This window comes from Pristis pectinata, chromosome 27 (genome assembly GCF_009764475.1).
Source record: "Pristis pectinata isolate sPriPec2 chromosome 27, sPriPec2.1.pri, whole genome shotgun sequence".
Lineage (NCBI taxonomy): Eukaryota > Metazoa > Chordata > Chondrichthyes > Rhinopristiformes > Pristidae > Pristis > Pristis pectinata.
Genome location: NC_067431.1, coordinates 6,896,639 through 6,913,913, shown reverse-complemented (window position 1 = coordinate 6,913,913; position 17,275 = coordinate 6,896,639). Strand labels below are relative to the sequence as shown.

The window sequence follows — 17,275 nt, the reverse complement described above, 5'->3', positions numbered from 1 at the left end:
TCCTGGCACATGGACCTCCCTTCTGGCGTCTATCGGGCTGATGAGAATGCCAGATCTCGCCATTAAATTTAGGGGCTTTATCTCCTCCATGGCAGTCATCATGTGTGATGTTGGTTGCCATGGAGAGCATGCCTTAAAAAGCTGAGGCCTCCTTAGACAGCTGCACTGCAAATAAATTATGCCAGATCCAAACCAGCACTGCCCAGGTTCCAGTTTTGTGCATGTTTCTAGGTTTAAGCCATCCTTCCAAACCCATTTATGGCCAATTTCACAATGTGTTGCTGGGAAACTAAATGGCATTGATTCAGAGTCACGCAGCACAGAAAGAGGCCATTCAGTCCACTGCATCTGTACTGACCATCAAGCACCCAGTTATGCTAATCCCATTTTATTCTCCCCACATTTCCATCAACTCTCTCCAGATTCTACCACTCACCTACATACAAGGGGCAATTTACAGTGCCCAACCAATGTACTAAACTGCATTGTCTTTGGGATGTGGGATGAGACCAGAGCATCCGAAGGAAACATACACAGTCACAGGGAGAATGTGCAAACTCCACACAGACAGCACCAGAGGTCAGGATCGAACCTGAGTCACTGGAATTGTGAGGCAGCAGCTTTACCAGCTGCACCACTAATTTAGCACACTAGAAAAGACAAATTCATAGAACATAGGACATGGGACATAGAACAGTACAGCACAGTACAGGGCCTTCAGCCCACAATGTGCCGACTATATAGACACCTACTCCTTGATCAATCTTACCCTTCCCTCCTACACAACCCATAACCCTCCATTTTTCTTATATCCATGTGTCCATCTAAGAGTCTTTTAAATGCCCCTATTGTACCACTACCCCTGGCAGTGCATTCTGGGCACCCACCACTCTCTGTGTAAAAAAACTTACTCTGATATCTTCCCTAAACTTTCTACCTCTCACCTTAAACAGATGTCCTCTGGTATTGGCCATTGCCACCCTGGGGAAAAGGTGCTGGCTGTCCGTTCTGTCTATGCCCCTCATAATCTTACACACCTCGATCAAGTCGCCTCTCATCCTGCGTCGCTCCAAAGAGAAAAGTCCGAGCTCACTCAACCTTTCCTCATTAGACATGTTCTCTAATCCAGGCAGCATCCTGGTAAACATCCTCTGCACCCTCTCTAAACCTTCCACATCCTTTCCTCTAAAGAGGTGACCAGAACTGAACACAATACTCTAATACTCCCTTTTGGTTTCCTTTTGAAGTTTTCAGATGACCATTATCCTTAGCTTTTAGGTGGATGAGGTTGCTTTCTAACTTTACACTCGAATTACTCAGCACCAATTTTAGTATCAGGTCCACTATTAATCGTAACCATAGAGTCAGAGAGATACAGCACGGAAGAGGTCCTCTGGCCCACACCGATCATCAAGCACCCATTTTTACACCAATCCCATTTTATTCTCTCCATATTCACATCAACTCTCCTCCAGATTCTACCACTCACCAACACACCAAGAATAATTTACAGTAGACAATTAAGTTACCAACCTGCACGTTTTTGGGATGTGGGAGGAAACCCATGAGGTCACAGGGAGAACATGCAAACTCCACACAGACAGCACCTAAGGTCAGGAGTGAGTCTGGGTCACTGGAGCTAAGAGACAGCAGCTTTAATGGCTTTGCCAGTGTGCTACACATTCTGGGCTTTCGAGCACATGTAAGTAGTTTCTACAATTCCTGTTACCTTTTATACTCAGGTCAAAATGTAATAATTAGACATGATACACATAGGCATGGGAGCCAATCGGAATTCATCTTTCCATAGCCCAGGTACACAGGGTGCACCTTTCATGATACTGAAGTTGAAATGAATTAATTCTTCGTAGACTAGAGATAAAAGCTGAGATGCTCCTCATTCACATGACTTAGTAATGTTGTGGTGGTCTACTTTATCATTGAACCTCAAGTCTAAATCCACAATGTGATCACACTACAGCACTGTGGGGTCACAAACACTGTAATCAGTTGAAGAATGCTTATATTGCACTTTCTTCATTGAGGCAAAGTCCCAGTAAAAGAACCTGGAGTATCTGGCCAGTGCTCTGTATGTTCAATATTTAACAGAAAGTTGTTACAAGTTAATCCCAATCAAAACTGACAGTTCACTCCTCTTTCTCAAGGCACTCTGAATGGTTCCATTTCCCCAAGCCTGAATTGGGCTGTTTGACCAAACATCATATTATTTCCTAAAATGGGAAATCCCCATATATCTGTGGGACCTGGTCTACATTTTATTCCTTCATAGAGACATAGAGATGCACAGCACAGAATAGGCTTTTCTGCCATCATGTCAATGCTGATCATTATATGTATCTAGTCTAGCCCCATTTGCTCACATTTGATTGCTGTGCAAGAAATTGCAGAGAGTTGTGGACACCCATCGCAAAATCCAGCCCCCCCCCCCCCCCCCACCCCTCCATTGACTGTCTACACTTCCAGCTGTCTCAGGAAAGCAGTGATCAATCAAAGACTCCTCCCACCCTGGTCATTCTCTCTTCTTCCCCCCTCCCCCCAACTTCCATTGGGCAGAAGATACAAAAGCTTGAGAACATGTACCACCCGGCTCAAGGACAGCTTCTATCCCACTGTTATAAGACCCTTGAACAGAACTCTCGTATGATAATGATGAACTCTTGATCTCACAATTTACTTCGTCATGGCCCTTGTGCCATACTTTCTACCTGCACTGCACTCTCTCTGTAACTCTAACACTGTATTCCACATTCTGTTATTACTTCTCCTTTTGTACTATCTCGATGTACTTATGTTTTGGAATGACCTGTACAGACAGCATGCAAAACAAAGTTTTTCACTGTATCTCAGTACATGTGACAATAATAAACCAATCACCAATCTGGTCTTTCATGGCCTTCTCAGCCACACATTGAAATTCAAGAAACTTTCTGATGAAACGGGTGTGGTCCCAACCTCATCCAGGATGGCAAAAGAGGCCCGCGAATTAACTTCAATACCATAGGCCAACTAGGGGAATATCAACTATTCTAGCGTAATCACTAATTTTTCTGCTGTAAGCATGTGTCAATCTTTGCATTCAACAGTAGTCCTTTGCCATAACGTTCTTCATTATCACTGCAATTTCATTTTATATCATGTGGAAGCTTACATTCAACTCTCTTCTCCAAAGCTGCCAATCTACTTGAGATTTCAGTTTTCAGGTCATTGACTTTGAAAATTCTGTAAGAGAGGAAATCAATCAACAACTATGGTAAACTCTCCATATTCAATCATGTAGTTGAGACCCTCCTGGACACAGAACACAGGTGTCCCAGTACATCATACAAAGTTCCTCTGGTACTTTGAGTTTGCAGTAGGGAAGGAGGTTGTGTCTCCTTATGTGGAGGCGCTCTTCCCTTCTTTTAACCTGGATTACTGATTGGATTGGGAGAAAGATAATGGATTTGCAATAAAAATGCATTACTTAACTTTAGTGTCCCTTGAACTAGGATGGAAAGGCAAATCATACAGCCATTCCCATTTACCGGCCCTGACTGAATAAGAACTTGGACATCATAAGGACAGGAAGAGGCTTAATTGTAGTTGAATAGGTTTCTAGTATCACTCTTTCAACTCATACATGAATGGTCACTTAGGTGAGATGCACTCTGGCTATCAGTGTCAGTGGAACCACGTTACTTAATAAGTAACCTCAGCATGAAAAAGTGATTGAAAGTTTAAAGATTACCTTGAAAACTGGTCAGCAACTTGAGTCAGAACATTCTGTAGCAAGTCTTCTTCTTCTAGAGGTGGAAAGAAAATAACCGATGAAAATCAGAAGCCTTGAGCCTCTTTCAAATCTTTTATTACACCCACTTTCCAAGGATTCCTTAGTTTGCTTCATAATGAAGCTACTCAGTTCTGGACAATGGAGCTAGAGCCAGGTTGTTGGTAGCAGGGACCTTGTTCAGTAACTGTCCGACCTGGAGTTTCCTCTACCTGAAGCCGCATGTCACCTAAAACCTGCTGCCATGCCAATATCAAGTTATGTTCAATTACCCTTCAAATATGGATAAACAACCAGGGCTCCAGAGATATTCAAATACACTGCAGTAAATGAGTCCAGTTATGGCATCATAGAATGGTTACAACACAGAAGGAAGCCACTTGGCCCACTATATCCATGCTGGCTCTCGAGCAGAGAAACTATCTAGTTCCAGCCTCGTCAGGCCTGCCCCACCATTCAATACAATCATGGCTGATCTATGCCGGCTTCAACTCCTCTTTTGTGCCAGTTCCCCATAACCCTCAACTCCTCCATCTTTCAAACATTTATCTATCTCCACCTTAAATATATCTAATGATTTGGCCTCCACTTACCCTCAGGGGCAGAGAATTCCTGAGATTCAACACCCTTTGAGAGAAGAAATTACTGCACATCTCAGTTGTAAATGACCGGCCCCTTATCTTGTAACTATGTCCCATTGTTTGTGACTCTCCCACTGGTGAAAACATCTCAACATCTAGCCTGTCAAGTCTCCTTATATGTTTGATTAAGGGCACCCCTCGTTCTAAACTCCAGGGAATACAGATTCAGACTCTCTAGCCTCTCTTAACAGGACAACCCTCTCATCCCATGAATTAGCTTGGTGAATCTCTTTTGGACTGCTTCAAATGTTATCATATTTTTCTTTTTTATAGGTAAGGGGACCAAAACTGTGCACAGTTTGAAAATCGCAGTAATGAAAATCACAGTCCAAGTGCTAAGAACTGTCAGGCTTGTATAATTGCATTCTCTCTATTTACATATTTGAGCTCAACAGTTTTATAAATGATGGACAACCTACCATACCATAGACTACGCCAGCTGTTTAAATTGCAAAGTGAACGATCTGAGGATCAGATAGTTTCTTTGTCTCCTCCTTATACTTGTGTGATAAGTTAGCAGGTCTCGTGGCATAGCTCAAATTGAATTGGAGGAAATTTTTGAAACATATAGTTTTAAAAAAAGGACATGTTAAAGATTCTGCTTCCCCAGAATCCACAATATTCTTCATCTCTGGCACTGGACACTAACCCCTCCCCTTTTTATGTTTATAACCTGCAAAAGACAAGAGGAAGTCCTACCTCAAAAGCAGGAGATATCATTACATCATAATTCTGTTGACAAAATATACTGAATCTTTAGAACAAGATATAGAACACAATAAATAAATGATAATCTCTGCAGCTGAAACCTGCTCCACCATCTTCTAACTCAACTCTGCTTCATCCCAATTTCTCTTAATGTCATATAAAACTCAATCAGACTCTGTTTTGACAATGTATCCACATCTTCTGTAAAATAGAGAATTCCAAAGATTCACAATCCTCTGAAGAAAATCCTCCTCACCTATGGGTTCCAAGGATACTCTGTAAAGCCTTCTACAAAATTTATACAATTTACATAAGAACATATGAAATAGGAGCAGGAGTCTGGCCCATCGAGCCTGCTCTGCTATTCAATAAGATCATGGCTGATCTAGTCTTGGACTCAGATCCACCTACCTGCCTTTTCCCCATAACCCTTAATTCCCCTACTATGCAAAAATTTCCTCACCTATCTTCTCACCAATTTAATTGGAACAATAAGACCCCCTGGTCTTCTACAAGCCAGCGAATATGGGTTTATTCTCTTTAAGCTCTCCTCATTGAGCATTGAGCTCGTCCAGCAATTAATCTAGTGAAAATGATTAAATCTTCTTGTATATTGCCATCAATTGTTTCATTATCAAATAGATATTTCAACTAATAGAGCTAAAGAATCAATACCTGTAAGTTGTCCAGCACTGAGAGGGACCACTCTGTATGGAGAGCTGGAAAGAAAGAGAGAAAAGGTAAAATTTGAGACACCAATACACTTGCACCAGGATGAGTGAACTCTGACATAATTTAAGTGAATAAAAGCCAGCTGAATACCCTGGTCTAGTTTAACATAGCCTTGAAAAGAATATATAACATACTATTTAATTCCTTGAGGGATTATACAGAGGATTTTATTAAAGCATCTGAATGTATCACGGCTTGGTACGGCAACTGCTCTGCCCAAGACTGCAAGAAGCTGCAGAGAGTTGTGGACACAGCCCAGCGCATCACGGACACCAGCCTCCCCTCCTTGGACTCTGTCTTTACCTCTCGTTGTCTTGGTGTAGCAGCCAGCATAATCAAAGACCTCACCCACCGGGACATTCTCTCTTCTCTCCTCTTCCATTGGGTAGAAGATGCAAGAGCCTGAGGGCACGTACCACCAGACTTAAGGACAGCTTCTACCCCACTGTGATAAGACTATTGAACAGTTCCCTTATACAATGAGATGGACTATGACCTCACGATCTACCTTGTTGTGACCTTGCACCTTATTGCACTGCACTTTCTCTGTAGCTGTGACACTTTACTCTGTACTGTTATTGTTTTTACCTGTACTACTTCAATGCACTATATACTAACTCAATGTAACTGTATAATGAATTGACCTGTATGATCGGTTTGTGTCAAGCTTTTCACTGTACCTCAGTACAAGTGACAATAATAAACCAATACCAATACCAAAACAAGCAAACAGAACTCAGTTCCCTTTTATAAGTTGTAGGTTATTTGAAAATTTCCATTATAATTCCTGCAGTAATACTTATGATGCAAGTTGTATATGTAAACACTGTAGTTACATATTCCTGCACTAGAGGACAGGTAAACACAGCTGTTAAGTTTACATTGGGAGGTAGCATTATAAGACTTTGGAATTGTAAAGGAAATATTAAAATATTTCATGCTGATGACAGGTGCTTTACTGTATTAAAATAGGCACTCACCCTTAATGTGCAGCAAAAGAGATTTGTAGTGACCGTCTCCGGGTTTTAACCAAAATATAGCTATTTTAAATAATCTAATGACAGGGGCCAGGAGGAACAGGAAGGACCTTGCTGTTCCTTTTAGAAAGTAAAAGCCTACAGATTGTTTCATAACCAGAGTGGTTGCTGATGTTTAGGGCAAGTAATCTGTTGTCATTCACAACTGTTCAGAAGCTGACATATTCATTGCTTCCAATATCAGAAAAAATTTGAAGACATAATATTTAACCCTGTGCTGTCTTTGCAATAATGAATCAGTGCTACTCTGCATATCCTCCAGTCTAGGCCTCTGCGGTACGTTCACACTGCACTTTAAAAAAGACCTGAGCTGGGGCTGCGTGCTGCTCTGGTATGAACCTGACATGCGTCTCTGCTGGCACTCCCCCACCAATGAATTACCCTGTGGGGTTAGTATTGGGTGAGCCAGGATGAGCACTGCAACAACTCAACATCTAGATGTAGGCTGAGGGCTATATCCTGGAGTCCGTGCATCACTGGGGATGGGCAGCACCTGCTCCATGTCCTACGCTGCCTCTCATCACCTTCCTGTTGGACATGATGGGAGCTGCAGCCTCTCCCCAGCACAGTGAGCTTGTTAACATCGAGAGGGTGGATCAGTAGCACAGCTAGTAGAGCAGCTGCCTCACAGCGCCAGAGGCTCAGGTTCAATCCTGATCTCCAGCCCTGTTTGTGTGGAGTTTGCCCGCGCTCTCTGTGACTATATGGATTTCCTTCCGCTCCTCTGACAATGAGACCTCAGATGTGTGGGTTGGTGGATTAATTGGCCATTGGAAATAGCCCCTAGTGTGTAGGTGAGCGGTAGAATCTGAGGGGAGCTGATGGGAATGTGGGGAGAATAAATAAATGGAAATAATGTAGGATTAATGTAAATGGGTGGGTGATGGTCAGCATGGACTCGGTGGGCCGAAGGGCCTGTTTCCATGCTGTTTTTCGCTGAAAGAGAGGGAGACAGCAGCTTCCATCACATTCAACATATGGTGATGGGAGACACCTTGGAATCAGGGCCACCTATCAATCATGGACCAGCTACTGGCCGTCCCCAGTGACGACCCACACTCACCATGCCAACCAAGGTGAAGCCCCGAACCCCGTGTTTCACCACTTATCTGCAACACTGCTCACCTAACATCAGCTCTCACAGGCAGCCTCTCCACGCTAAACCATGGGATGGTTCACTGCTAGATTCAAGCCAGGTTCCCGGTACACCACCAAGCAGCAACAGGGAGAGCAGGGGTTTCACTAGGTTCCCAGTGCACAGAATCCCAGTGTCATCAGTAATGCACCTCTCTGTACACAATGCTTATAATGATCTATTTTATATGCTGATTCTATTAGTGCTTTTGTTCCGAGGAACACTTGCTGAGGGATAAGCAAGGTACCAGTGTATAAGTTCTTCAAACAGAGCAGCTGTAATTCAATAGCTGACTGTAATAAGCAAATCTCTTAAACAAGGTGTTAAAAATCATCAGAAAAGGCATAAGTTCTTCATAACACCATTCTGGTCCCCCTGCTATAGGAAGGATTTATTAAACTGGAGGGGGTGCAAAAAGTATTTGCGAGGACGTTACTGGGACTGGAATGCTTGGGTTATAAGAAGAGGCTGGATAGGCTGGGACTTTTTTTCCCAGAGCACAGGAAGCTGAGGACCTTACAGAGGTTCAGCATGAGGGGCAAGGATAAGGTGAATAATCAAAGTCTTTTCCCCAGGGTAGGGGATCCTAAACTAAAGGACACTGATTTAAAGTGAGAGGGGAAAGATTTAAAAGGAACCCGAGGGGCAAGTTTTTCCACACAGAGGGTGCTGATTGTATGGAATGAGCTCAAAGGAAGTGGTAGGGGGCAGCTACAATTATGACGTTTAAAAGGCATTTGGACAGTTACATGGATGGGAAAGTTTAGAGAGATACGGACCAAATGCAGGCAAATGGGACCAGCTCAGTTTGACAACTTGGTCAACATGGACGAGTTGGGCCGAAGGGCCTGTTTCTGTGCTGTAAAACTCTGAGTAACTTAGTGACTATTTCTTTAAAATGTGATTAAGGAAATATCTCTGGGAGGAACAGAATTTTGAAATGATACCAGTTATCCAAAGCCACAAAGTTGAAGTCCAGAATATCAAACAGCCACCCTTGTCATGAAGAGAAGCATCAACATGCACGACAGTAACCATGACTCTGTCAGATAAAATACTTCCTGTTAACCTTAATGGATCTACTTTGTACTATGCTCCATTCTGCACAAGGTCCATGTTAAAAAGCAGTGTAATAAACATTCTCTAGGCTGCTTATTTGAAAACCTTTACAATGTGCCGATCCGAATTTTCATCATCACTTTTGGCTGTGATTTACTCAGACATTTAATCTCTGTGTTCCTGGATATTTTGATAAAGTATTGCCAGGAGCCTGCTGCTAGCAAGGACAAACACAAACATCAGGCAAAGCTAGAATTGTGTCCTGCAGCATCTTCCCTCATGGTTGAATAGGCTGCTGTGCAGAGAGTAAACAGATGTATCCGATAGCTGTTGGCATTTAAGGATCATGCTTCAGCACATCAGTTCCTTCAAGGAAAGAGAAGGGCAGAAATGAAAGGGGATGCTAAAATCTAATAACCCAGACTGAAGAAATGTTTCTGCCTTTCTATTTTTATGGATAAATTCAACTTTGTCCCTGACTGTTTCTGATTTGTCAATCATCAACTTATTATTTATTGCCCCATAAACTTCCAAGAGTTATCAAGGTGAGGAGAACAGGGTTTTTTTTACAATTATATCTGGAGACTGTCAAAGATAATATAGCCCATTTAAAAAGAGATGTGGGTACTTTAAAAGGAAATCACAGATGTGTTGAATAATTTTTGGCGTCTTCATAGTCAAGAGAAAGGATGATGTACCTGACATGCCTGGAAAGTTAACAAGGACCTCACTAAATAGTTAACCTAAATAAGTAAAGAATATTCGGAGAAGATATTGGCAATAAATACTGACAAATATGCAGGGTTTTAAAAGGACTTGGTAGGGAAATTGCAAATGTGTCAGCCATAATCTTCCAAAGCTCCTGATTTAAGAACAATTCCATTCAATAGAATATTAAATTGCAAATGCAATAATTTAAGAAAAATGTTGGAAGACGAGACGTAGATGGAGAGAGAGGGAGAGAGGGGGGGGAATTTATAGACTGTGAGAAAGTTATTAGAGGCCTTAATTAAAGAAGAATGATGGAGCATTTAAAGAAACCTGCTGATTATGGAAAGTCAACATGAATATCTAAAGGTTTTATCATATTTATTGGAACAAATTAAACTCAAAGGAAGTAATTAAAGTACTAGTCAGGGAAATATCTATTAATGTCATGTATACCAATCCAGATTTCAAGAGAGAATTAGCTCTGGAATTGACTGCAAACTATTGACCTTGTTAGGCAGTAGTGAAGAGGAGGGGAAAAACTGGAAGTGGCTAGAATATTGCACAAAGATCTATAGCAGGACCTGACTATTTACTATATTTATTGACCTCAAATATACAATATCCTTTAAATGTTCTCTCAAAATACTCTTCAGCAAAAAGATTCTTCTCTATCCTAGCTCTGTAAAATCCGTTAGATTGACTTAGTTGTTGTTACTCTGGCTTCTTGTTCTCTGTTCCAATAGCACCTTATTCAAAAAAGCTAAGCAGGAAATCTCTAGTCATTTGCAAAGAAGGTTACTCTGCATAGTGACGTTCAGCTCAATAGCTGGATGTAATGTTGGTCATTATCCTGGATCATCTCCCTTTGATTTGTGTACATGCACAGGATGAAACAAAGTTGCTTAAAGAGTACTCGGTCCTTAGGAGTACTTAGGGCAGGCATGGTAATGTAGTGATTAGTGTAGTGCTATTACAGCGCTAGCGATCCGGGTTCAATTCTGGCTACTGTCTGTAAGGAGTTTGTACGTTTTCCCCGTGACTGCGTGGGTTTCCTCCGGGTGCTCCGATTTCCTCCACATTCCAAAGACGTACGGGTTAGGTAAGTTGTGGGCATGCTATGTTGGCGCCAGAAGCGTGGTGACACTTGAAGGCTGCCCCCAGAACATTCCATGCAAGGATGCATTTCACTGTGTGTTTCGATGTACATGTGACTAATAAAGAAATCTGATCTGATGCAGGGTTTTAACCCGATACATCAACAATTCCTTCCCCAACAAACACCACCCCCGCCCATAAATGCTGTTTGACCTGCTGACTTCCTCCAGCAGATGGCTCGTTGCTGAGAGAGTACTGTTGGAAGGCAAAGATCTGCAGATGCTGGAAATAAAAGCAGTACATGCTGGAAATAATCGGCAGGTAATGCTGTATTTTGGGGAAACTGTTAACTCAGTTCTGACGAAAGGTCATTGATTTGAAACATTAACTCTTTTTCTCTCTCCACAGATGCTGCCTGGCTTGCTGAGTGTTTCAAGAGTTTGCTTTTTAGGACAGTTGGAAGTGCTGATACAAGGACAGTACCTCTAATAAAGTGCTTTCATTTTTAGAACACAATTGGTGCAATTTTGTGATTATCATGTTTCTAAAGTATTTGAAGCTGTTCCAACATAAAGATATCACATGGGTCAAGAAACAGAGAATACACAAAGATGGGTAGATCCTTATATTCTTCTTTCAGTGAAGATCATGCTGCATATTTTTGGACATGTATGGAGCTGCTATTAATAAGTGAGGTTTAAAATTAACTCTGTAGTTGTGTTTCTTTAAATTCAAGTGATCATCAACGTACCAATATTAATTGCTCTGCACTAGTTTTACCGTGTGATGTTTTACTGCTTCAATATCACTGGGTTAAACCTTTTATACCCAAGCAATCATACCTTGGTGTGTTAGATGGCATAGTTGGGTCGATGGATATAATAGCATCATCTTGATCCATGAGCATAATCAAGGTATCCCTAAATGGCAAGACAGAATAGAGAAAGACAAGCTCTTCATGAACAGATCACATACACACTGTTGCTCTGATTTTTCACATTTGCAGCAGTAATCCTTCATGAAAGTTAGAAAAAGCTCTTGATTTTCCATATACAGGAATTTAAACTTGTTTACTTTTGGAAGGCCATATTAAACATGCAGAAGTTATACAGATTCTCATGTATGTGTCCTTAGTGTGCTTGATGACCATTAGATGGGTCTGGCCATTGCTATCTCCCTTCCCAGCCTGGGTACACCTGACTACACAGGCAAAATAAATCATAGCCCTAGTATTCAACAGTCCCCAATACAGACACCTGGAGGGTAAAGTTCTAAGTTCCGATTTTATAACACTAGCTACATTTCAAAAGTACTCCATAGGGTCATGGATAGATGCACCATAGAAACAGGCCCTTCAGCCCATCAAGCCCATGACAACCATCAAGCACCCATTTTTACAATAATCCTACTCCAACCCATCTTTTTTTTCCCCTCATTCCCTCCAACACTCCGGGTTCTATCATTCACTAGGGGCAATTTACAGTGGCCAATTAATGTAACACCCAGTGCAATTTTTGGGATGTGGGAGGAAACCGGAGCATCCGGAGGGAACACATGTGGCCTCAGGGAGAACATGCAAACTCCATTGGCTACAAAGCAATTTGGGATGTCTAGAGGTTGTGAAAACTCTGCATAAAAGGAAATTAACTTCTCTCAGTATACAGTATCCCAATTAACTCAAGAACTAGAGCATATCACTGTTGCTTTAGTGAATCAATACACATGCTTAAATTGTCATGTGTCTTATAAACGTGGAACATGGTAGTGCTGAATTTGCACTGTGAGATTTTGCTTATGGACATTAAATTTTTATCCATTTAAGTAATGACTCCTGTTTAGAATCAAATCATATAATGCTCTCATTACTATGGAAATTCAGTTAAATGAATTAGTAAATATCATTGCAATTCCAAACTAAACATTTCTTGCCCAAATGAATAAAATAGTTGACTTCTTTCTCTAACCTGGTGAACCCAACAGTTGTGCACAGCAGCTCCTTAATGTCACTGGGTCTGCAGTGTCTGCTGAACATCACCTGCAAACAAGGAATAGTATTAGAGTTGGGTTAGTGTCACAGAATAAATGATAGGGAACAGGGCATAAAAAGTATTATGTGCCCCATTATCATTGTACTTGCAAAATACCATTGATACAGCAAAACATCCCAAGGTGTATTACAAAAGTGATATCATACAACATTTAACACTGTCTATAAGGAAATATTAGGACAGATGACCAAGACCTTGGGTTTCAAAGAGGAAAGAGGCGGATAGGTTTGAGAGGGAATTCTAGAGTTTTAGGTTTTGGCAAGCGAAGACATTGTTAGAAAGATTACATTCAGGGATAACCAGGAGGCCAGGACTGGAACAGGACAAATATGATGAAAGGTTATAGGGCTTGAGGACATCAAAGCAATAGAGAGGAATGGCTATGTATTTCAAAGTAAGAGGGTTTTAAAATGATACCTAGTCAGGAGCCAATGTAGGTGAGCAAGCATGGGGGTGATGGGTAAATTTGAAACTGATGTGAGTTGAGAAACATGCAGCAGAGTTTCTAGAAGGTAAACCAAGGGGTAGCAAGAAAGGAGGGTTTTAGAATAATGAAGTCAAAAGATAGCAAAAACATGACAAGATTTTCAGCAGCTATGATCTGAGGTGGTGCAGAGTCAGGCAATGTTATAGAAGTGTAAATAGGCAGCTTTAGTGATGATGTGTTGTGGTCTGAAATTCAACTCAGTGACGACACCAATTTAGTTCAATTTCAAACAGTGCCAGCAATGGAGTTGGTTTGCAAGGAACAAATGATTTAGTTGGACGAAATTCTTCTTTGTCTAATATTAGATGCTGGATGAGGAAGCTGACAACTTATAGATGGTGGAAAGTTGAAGGAAGGATAATGTTACAATAGATCTGGATATCGTCATTGTTGTATAAGGTGTGGTGATTTTGGATAATGATACCAAAGGGCAGCATGTGGATGAAAAATACCAGATCCCACCCAATCCTGGCTGAAGTAAATTTCCAAACGTAACCTGGGCAATGCCTTTCAATGGCAAATTCCACACCCAGTGTGATATCATATGGAGAAAACACTGGTTAGTGCTGAGCTAGGTAATTTCAGCTTCTGCGGTAGATCAGGTACTATATGTGGCTTGGAAGAGGATCATTAGAGATAGGAATGGTCCATTCAACCAATGGAGCCTGTCCACTATTTAAGTAGATCATGGTTGTTCTCTACTTCAGTATCATTTACGTAACTTAGTTTATATTCCCTAATAATCTTGCCTACCGATAATCTAGGCTTCCAAAGCTCCATTTGCCCTGCCATGCACAAGCTTTTGGAGGAGAGATTTCTAGACTTCAACGTTGCATGAAGAATAGCTTCCAGACTCCACCCGTAAATGCCTTGGCTTTAATTTTATTATTTTTTCTTGCTCTTGATTTACATACTAGAGGAATAGAGCCTCTGTAGATAACTTATAAAATCCTGTTAGTATTTTAAAGAACTGAATCAGATCACTCCTCAGTTTCCTGGATGCAAGTGAACATAGACAATGCCATTCTTATGCACCCCATAATTTAACCCTCCAATGCCTGGTAGTTTTTGAGAAGCCTTGGTCCAGAGAGAATAAAGATTAACCATGTTCCTTCCTACTCATAGTTATCTGTGGAACCAACCAGTAAAAGACAGGACCCTTATGAGCATTGATGTACAGAGGGATCTTGGGGCCCATGTCCATAGGTCCCTGAAGGTGACAACACAAGTAGACAGGGCAGTAAAGAAGGCATACAGCATGCTTGCCTTCCTTGGTTGGGGTATCAAATATAAGTGTTAGGAAGTGATGCTGTAGCTGTACAAAACTTTGGTTACTCCGTATTTGGAATATTGTGTGAATTTCTGGTCACCCCATTGCAGGAATGATGTGGAGGCTTTGGAGAGAGTGCAGAAGAGGTTCATCAGGATGCTGCCTGGATTAGAGAGTATTAGCTATAAGGAGAGATCAGACAAACTTGGATTACCTTCTCTGGAGCATTGGAGGCTGAGGGGAGACTTGATCGGGGTTTATAAAATTATGAGTGCGATTGATAGGGTAGACAGTCAGAGTGTCTTTCCCAGGGTAGAAATGTCAAATACTAGAGGACATACATTTAAGGTGAAAGGGGGACAGCAGATGAGCAGGTTAAGTTATTTTACACAGACAGTGGTAGGTGCCTGGAACGTGCTGCCAGAGATGGTGGTGGAAGCAGACGTGTTAGAAGTGTTTAAGAGGCATTTCAACGGAACCATGCACATGCAAGGAAAGGTGGGATATAGATCGTGTACAGGCAGATAGGTTTAGTTTAATCTGGTATCAGGGTCAGCACAGACATTGTGGGCTGAAGGGCCTGTTTTTGTGCTGTACTGTCCTATACGCAGGAAACCTTGCACATTTGGGTTGGCCTTCATTGATTTCTCAACCCTCTAAACTGGGAACTGAGGCTAATTGTAGAACCTCCACTACTGCTGATTATGATCAGCTAACTCTGCACACAATGGTGATTAATCCTGCCACCTGTGTTTGAATTAATTTCTTTTAATACTGGCCAGTGAAGCAAACTTTCATCTTCACTGCAGGAGTAGATCTCCAAAGTATAAATTGACCGAGTTGGATAAGAACCAAGCTTCAGTTGCTTCATCAGTTGGTGTGGTGAAGACAAAGTAGATTTAACTATCGAGAGAGCTCCCTGGAATCACATCGTCCAGAATCTTCACCGGACCAGCCACAAGTACCAAAGATATGGGAGTGAGTCAGACACTCCCCACCTGACACCCCAAAGTCTTTCCACCAACTAAAAGCCATAGGTCAAGCGTGTGGTAGAATACTCTCCCTGTGACTGGATGAGAGCAGCTCAACAACTCAGAGTTCGGCATCATCGAGAATCAAGTATTTCTCAAGATGGGCCCACCATGATCAACCCTGAATATTCGACCCTCCCACCAACTGCACACAGTTAGTCTACCCCAACGGCACTTCCCAAAGCTATGACCTTTATCACTAGGAAGGGCAAGAACTGCATGTAGCAAGTGGAACACCACCACTTGCAGGTTCCCCTCCAAGTCACATGCCTGACTTGCAAATATAGTCACAGGATCTGCACCCTGGATAACACAAGAGGATCACCAGAAGGATTGCAGTGGTTCAAGGTGGCAGCTCATCACCACCTTCAAGGGCAATTAAGGGTGGGCAAAAAATGCTGCCCTTGCCAGCAACACCAGGATCCCAAAAAAATGGATAAATTAAAACAAAAATAAAGCCACCTGCTCCTTGTGCTTGTGATTTGTAAGCAGACCCATCAACAAAACAAAACGTAAAACTGCTGAACCTCTGTAGCTGAAACACACAGTAAATGTGAGCATAAATGAGAGAGAGAGAGAGAGAAATTGAGTACTGTTCTTCCTTCATCATAAGATAGATCATCTTTGAACTTTCTGTTGTAGATTGGTGAACTCACTGTGATCGAAATTTTTAGCTCTTTCTACAGCATTAATTACAGCACAGAAAATGACCATTCATCCCAGTGCTAAAGCTCCACTCCAGCCTCATTCAAACTGCTTCACCTTAAATATGGCATGGTTGCAAAGGTTGCACACTTAAATATATCTTTTTAAGTTGCCTCTCAAATTTCATGTTCTAAACACTGAGAAAACAAGATTTCTCTGAATTCTACTTGCATTTGTGACCATTATAGTCATGGCTCTTTGGATTCCCTACAAGAGGAAACATGTTTTCTCAATACGTACCCTATCAAACTCTTTCAGATTTTTTTTTAAAGAGTCACCTTTCAGCCTGCATTTTACTCATTCAAAGAGACCAGCAAGTTCCATTTTGCATCTGTTTTAATTTTTAAACACGCAGACCAGAACTGAGTGCAGATAAGAGAGGACTAACCAACGTCATTCACAAGATAAAAATCTTCTCTGATTTACACCTCAGTGCTTTGTTTGCAGATTTTGAAGCTGTGTTAATCAGCTTTAATGATTAATGAACCTCCACCCCGATTCCGTTGACCCCTACCCATGTAGGCTCTTTATTTTCCCAGGGAGTAGGCTATTCCTTGTATAAAAAGTACCTCATATTTGCACGCCCAGTCCGAAAGCCTTCATTTATCATTTGTATTTTGCCAGAGTTCCTCAGTATTGTTGCTGGTTCTCAATTTGATGGCATCTGATAGTGTTCCCATTGCTGGTTCTTGTGGAAAACAAGTTTCTGCCTTTCATCGCTCTGTCTTTAATCCCCATTTTGTACCTTTTAATGAGTTTCCCACCCATGTTGCTGCTACCCACTGACTCCACATGTCTGACCTTTAATAGGATACTACACAGCATCTTA

The 17,275-nt window shown here is 41.6% G+C and overlaps 1 protein-coding gene across 1 annotated transcript in view; it reads right to left on the bottom strand.

Annotated features, from left to right (window-relative positions):
- The window catches only part of pde9ab (phosphodiesterase 9ab), a 65,840-nt gene that overhangs the window by 43,198 nt on the left and 5,367 nt on the right, over positions 1-17,275 (bottom strand). Inside the window, exons 2-4 of the mRNA XM_052039691.1 lie at positions 12,870-12,940; positions 11,748-11,825; positions 3,170-3,240 (exon numbers count right to left, since the gene is read on the bottom strand). Of these exons, the coding sequence (XP_051895651.1) occupies positions 3,170-3,240; positions 11,748-11,825; positions 12,870-12,940 (220 nt within the window). The remainder of the gene's footprint in view (positions 1-3,169; positions 3,241-11,747; positions 11,826-12,869; positions 12,941-17,275) is intronic.